This window comes from Ailuropoda melanoleuca, chromosome X (assembly GCF_002007445.2).
Source record: "Ailuropoda melanoleuca isolate Jingjing chromosome X, ASM200744v2, whole genome shotgun sequence".
In the NCBI taxonomy this organism is placed as follows: Eukaryota; Metazoa; Chordata; class Mammalia; order Carnivora; family Ursidae; genus Ailuropoda; species Ailuropoda melanoleuca.
In genome coordinates this window covers 76,248,231-76,254,252 of record NC_048238.1, presented here as the reverse complement: position 1 = coordinate 76,254,252, position 6,022 = coordinate 76,248,231, and the positions used below count along the sequence as shown (strand labels likewise).

At 51.8% G+C, this 6,022-nt stretch overlaps 1 protein-coding gene across 3 annotated transcripts in view; it reads right to left on the bottom strand.

Moving 5' to 3' along the window:
* Nucleotides 1-5,969, bottom strand: part of TMEM164 (transmembrane protein 164) — a 160,399-nt gene extending 154,430 nt beyond the window's left edge. Inside the window, exons 1-2 of one of the 3 annotated variants that reach the window (XM_011230847.3) lie at nucleotides 5,852-5,969; nucleotides 4,841-5,510 (exon numbers count right to left, since the gene is read on the bottom strand). In XM_011230847.3, the coding sequence (XP_011229149.1) occupies nucleotides 4,841-5,230 (390 nt within the window). In that variant the 5' untranslated portion in view covers nucleotides 5,231-5,510; nucleotides 5,852-5,969. Of the gene's footprint in view, nucleotides 1-4,840; nucleotides 5,511-5,709 lie in introns of all 3 variants that reach the window. The other 2 variants (XM_011230846.3, XM_034649000.1) reach the window with 2 other exon arrangements.
* Nucleotides 5,970-6,022: the final 53 nt, after the last annotated feature.

Below are 6,022 nucleotides of genomic sequence, written 5' to 3'. Positions count from 1 at the left end.
TCTGTCAAATAAATAAATAAAATCTTTAAATATATATATATATATATATATCATCTGCCAGCTCTGCCCGGCTTCTCTGTTTAAGTGACCACATAGTTACTCAGAGGATTAAAACACTCTCCTTCCACATGGCCGGTTTCACTGAGAAGACAGAGACAGGAAAAGATGAGATAATTTGCTCAGGTTCCCATAGCAAGCCAGGAGCAAAACTCGCATTGTAAGGTTCAATCCCAGGGCCGTCTGCGGGTGTTTAATCCACCAGTCCACACCACTTCTCTTGATAACGGACGCCCCCAAAAGACTGTAACAATGGGAGATGGAAAAATTCTCTGCAGATTTCCTTGGGGGAGAAAGAAAACAAACTAACAAGGAATGTCATGCCTCACTGCTGAGGCCCATATAAACATCATCCTCTTGTGTCCCCCTGGACTGATGACACAGGACACAGTCTATCTGATAAGCTGTCACCAGATGGCTGGATCCCTCATTGTACCCATTTACATCGACGTCAGTTCCAAGCAGGAGCAGTCATCAGTGCTCCAGACAACAGATGGGGATGAGGAGGTGTGGCTGGTCTCAAGTCAAGGAGTCAGGGGTGGGGTGGGGGGTCACAAAAAGCCTAGTTCTCAAATCCATCAGGTCCTTCTCTCGAACAAATCCATCACGGGGCAAACGGAACACACCACTGTTTATTCAGGCCATTCCAAAAGGTGTCGCGAAAAGCTCAGGACCGTTTTGAATATGTGCCATTCTTCCACTTGCAGCAAGGAGGAAGTAGGAAAATCAAACAGTGAAGCAAAAGCACGCCAGCCACATCTGGTGGGAATTAGACTTTGAATAGAGTGTAAAGAAGATAGGGCACCAACAGCAAGGCAATTCTAACAAAAAAAAAAAAAAAAAGGATGGGGCTCACTCAGAATTACCGGCTGAAAACCAGTGGCTTAGGGCTCCGGGATCTATGGCATCGACTGTGAATTTGGCAAATATCTAGCCTGTTTCCAGCCTGCCTTACGTTGTGCCCCACTAAATTCAGTGCCCATCAGGAGACACTGACACGGACACATTCAGAACCAACAGGAAATGGACAATTCGAAAAGACAACCAGATGGGATCTTTCTGTTACGTTCCTAAGACAAAGACGAGATGACAGGACACAGGGGCGAGAAAGGGCCACTAAGCGAAGAACACCAGTCTTTACAGATACAACCAGTCAAATTCCTAGCGTCTTAACTCTCCAGCTGAGAAGTTGCAGACTTTGGGTCTTAAGTAGCTACGAGAATCTCATTCCGCAAAAGCCTCAACTGCCACAGTGGCAGGTCCGTTTTAAAGCCACCTCTGCCACTAACTTGCTGGGTGATTTCTGGCAAATAGCATCATTGCTGAGTAAATTCATTCCCTGCACTCCTACCTGCAAGAATAACACGCATGAAGGAAGTTGCCGTGCTTGAAGAAATACTTATTGGTGTGACTGGTAACCACCACTTATATTCACCAAGGGGCTTGACAACGGTGTGTGCTCTTGCTTGGTGCTTGCTGGCCCTGAGAGCCCTCACACGTCTCTGGCTTAAGCTGAGATGGGAGATGCTGGTGCTTCGATCATACAAACCGCTATCAGCCACAGTCCTGGGGCCTTTGAGAAAGCAGATGAGACCAACAAGAAACTGGACAGCAGGAATATTAATCAAGACCAGAACACTGCCACAAGAACGGCCCTTCCTTATGCTTCTAAAGCTGGCCGTCACCCAAGAGCAGCATGGCGATGATGAGGGGCTGTTTAAAAAGGCCTCGGGAATAAATATTTTACAGACTGAAAAAAAGGAGATGGGCAGACTAACCAATTTCCCTCCAACTCTTCCCCCTCCTGGCCTAAAGCAACACTGTCCTTGTTATAAACTTCATGGGCTCTGAGGAACAAGGCCTTTCTATGAAGCCCAAATTGAGTCATCCTGTGGAGAGCAACACAGCAGAAATGTTTCTGCTAAGCTGTCCCTTTCATTTCAGCCAATGTGTCCCTTGCCTTTTCAGGACCTCTGAACTCCACAGAATGTCCTGCCATCGTGTAGCCTAATTCAGCAAGTTCCCTTGCCAAAGCATTTGTCTGTACTCAACATCTCCCCTTTGGAACATACACAGCCACAGGAAACATTTTAACGTCTCTTTTTCCAGGTTCCAGCTAACCTATCATGACCCTAAATAAGATCATGTCTGTGAAAGTGCCTTATAAACAGCAAAGTGTCAGATAAGTGTAAGGTATTACTAACCAGACTTGCTATCCTTTGTCCTTGCGGCAGTCAAGTCAGAAAACGGTTTCCAACCATCTGTTGTTAATTTTTCTTTAAGGACTCATATCAACTTTTAAAAATCCATACCTCCCTGCTTCCCAGGAAGAGCCATTGGTAGGGTATGGGATGTAGGACTGACCAAAGGCTGGGGCCCGCAGCAGGCCTGAGGTGACTATTTAAATGACACAAAGCAGCGACAGGAGTAAAGAGCAAAGGAGAATAATCCTGGTCGGGCTCAAGAATTCCTCAGCATGATTCTGTTGTCTGCCCCGGCCCTAAGGCTTCAGAGTTTAAGCAAAGCACAGGACAAAAGCAAAAGCACAGGGGACAGGAATTAGTCCCTAGACAGCCCCCCCTCAAGCAGCCATCCCTCTGCCGCCGCTAGCCCCAAGTGCCATCATCACCTACACGTGTGTCCAAGGGTGGCCTGGTCAGGTTGACTGTACTGGGGAGATAGAGGAAGCAGAAGATGAACAAGGCCACCTGACCTCAGCAGAAAAGAAGCAAGTTTCCTTTTTCCACACGAGGAGGCCAAAAGCATTTCCAGAATAGCTCTCTGTTGCATCCCTGGCCACGACTTGAGGAGAAAAGAATCAGAGAACGCTGACTGTCCAGAGCGGAGAATGCAGCTCTGTCTCATTTTGCAGATGGGCAAACTGAGGCGAAGCAAGTGTACTTTTCCTCAAAGTCACACAACTAATTAATGCCAGAACTGAGTCTCCAGAGGCTTCTGAAAGCTTCTAAAAACCTTTCCACTGAAAGCCCTGGTGCTGCCAGGTTTGATGTCATCACACCACCAGCAGCCCCAGTCAGGCTGAATTTAGTCCTTTGTTGACCTTCTAGATATGTGGCTGCCAGAGGCCTCAAGACCCTTTTGTAGAAGAGGCACCCTCTGACCCTCACCACCTGCCATCCAAAAAAAGCACTCCTGTCCCAAGAGCCTCACATAGCAGCGGCTGAGATGCGTTGTTTCCTCTCATTAACAAAAAGCCCATTCATAAAAAAAGAAAAGAAAGAGGACTGGCTCAAATTTACCCAGAAGGTCTAGCTGGGAGAGCCCTGGGCTTCCTGTGAATGGCATCACATCCCAAGAAGCCCTCTCTTAAAAAAAAAAATGCTGCCCTCCAGCCCTGCGTGGTGCTGCCAGCCACCCCAACAATAACTGCCTCTTTATGCCACACCTCCCTGCCACCTCTGCACAGACGGGAAGGGGCTTGAGGCCACTGACCACATTCTACAGGTTGGGAAACTGAGGCCAGGAACCTGCAATCAAAAGGGTTCCTAGAACACAGACCAAGCAAGCGTCGGAGCGGAGCCCCAAGTAGGCAGCGCCGTGCTGCTCAGCCTCGGCCTCCCCCCTGAGACAGCCCTGTCATTCCACTGACAGCCTGCAACCCCAAACAGGGTAGGTTAGCCTTCCAACCCAGACGCTAATTCATCTTTTGGCTGCAGGCAAGTGACCTCCCGTCCCTGGGCCCCACCAGGCCTGTAAAACCAAGATAATCATCTCAACCTCCTGCCCCACACAGGGTTGTCACAAGTCTCCTGAGAATAACCTCCTACAAATATAAAAGCAATAAAGATGCTAATGACAGGTTTCAAAACTGTCCCTGAATAAAACACACCAGGTTTCTCACAGCCTGAAATCTAAAAAAGACTTTTTTTTCCTTTTCTCCTCTTCCTCCTCCTCCATGATTTTATAGTTTTAGAACATCTCTCCACACAGGCTGAGTACAGAAAGGCAGTCTCACTCTTGGTCCTCACCCAGATTATTTTTATGTATCTGGCAACTTTCCTTTTCAATCCCATTTGTTTCTCTTAGCACCGCTAATGGGAGGTAAAGAAACCAGCTCTCTGAGCACCCCGGACCATGACCACAGGAAACAGAGTAAGAGCAAGAAGATGGAGACGTCTGCAAAACATAAATACCTTCTCACCCTGGATAGAGATCACCAGCCCAAAGTTCACGAGTCAGCCTGTTTCAGAGCGCACTTAATAGGAGCTTGGTGCTGCTCCAATGCCCCAGAGTTCAAAGGCAGACCTTGCCCTAAGAGCATAAAACTCCCAAATGAAAGAGTCATTAAGGGAAACCCATAGAAGTATTTCCCCAAAGTACCACAGTGGAGACAAGGAACCTTATGTGACCACCTCCAGGAAAGAGTGTCACCATCAGGCCTCTGGGAAATTAACTGCAGCAGAGGGGAGGTGGGCAGGCCATGGACCCCAGATGTGATTCAGAAAGGGCACCTGGCTGGGGATGCACTTCCAGCTGGTGAAAGGCCAGGGCAGGGCTGGGAGGGGAGGGACAGCCCACCAAAGGGCCAGTGGGCTCCTCGGGCTTTGTCACTGCGTTCCTCACCTCCACTGTGGGGCTGACACATTGTGCAAAGTTGAAAGGAAGCCAAATCTGGAATCTGCACAAGACCAGCCACTCTTGCAAAAGCATTTTTAAGGGTCCCACTTCCCACAGGATGAAGTGCCCTACACTTCCGAGTGTCCGGAGCACACAAGATGACTCTTATCACTAAGGCTGCCAGGGAAAAAGTCAACAGACTCACATGCATCATGGTGACCAGGTGACAGGGGTTGAGCAGGTAGATGACGGTCTTGGTGGCGAACTTAAAGCCCACCTCCACCCCGAAGGTCAGGCACAGGGCTACTAAGAGGAGATTCTTGCTCAGGCTCTCCTTGCCTTCCTCTGGCCGCTGGGTCACCTGCTCTGGCTGGCAGCCACGGCCACCCCTACCGTCCTCCTTCGTCTGCCTCAGGATGTGCCGCAGGGCCACCAGGATCTCCAACAGGGCCAGGGTCAGGACCACCACACTTTCCAGCAGCCGCTGCTGCCAAGAGAGGAAGGCAGCACAGTCGGGGCCCCCATTGCCTGCAAAGCTGGGGTCCACGCCCCCATAGAGCCAGTCCAGGAGACTTTGGTAGCTATACCGGGACATGATGCCGAGTGGTTCCCCTAGACCACCGTGCAGGAAGCGAGAGCGAGATGGAACACAAGCCCCGAGGGTTGCCCGGGTGCTGGGACATGGACAGAGGGCACACCCCCGCACCCGCACTCCCCTCCGAACACCGGGGGACCGAGAGCAGGGGAAGGGAAGCTACACGCGAGGCCCGGGGTCAAGTGCTGGCTCTAACTTGTCCCCACGGCTGTCTGGGGAGCCCCCCGCGCTTCTCCAGTGGCCACCAACGAGGCAGGGTTGAAAGGAGCCGTTGGCCAATCTAAAAGGAAGGAGAGGAAAAAAAAAAAAGGTCTCAAAGAGGCAATTGCATCGGGAATTACGAAGCGGGGCGGGGTAACTAGCAAGGGCAGAAAAGGGGAACAGGGGCAGTGGCGAAGCACGCAGGGGTCAGGGGAAGCCAGAGGCAGGGAGGGTCAGGGCGAGGGCCGAGGGGACCGGGCAGTGCCGCCGGAACCAACCGGGGAGCAGCGGGGGTGAGAGTGAGGGGACACGCGGAGGCCAGGAGAGCAGCTAGCGGGCCGGTCAGGCGGGGAGGGCGACGGGGATGGCAGGGACGCCGGACTCCTCGTCTCACGCACTCGCCACAGGGGGATCTCTTACTCCTGCAACCGCGTGGCCGTCTCTGCCCCCAGCTAGCAACTTCGCCGCCGACAGGCCCCTCCGGCCAATTTAGCGCCGTCCCGGGCCGGCCTCCCGCCCCCGGGTCCACCCCCGAGCCCCCAGCTCCACCCCCCGGCCCCAGACGCCCGCCCTCGGGCAGCACCGCCCCCC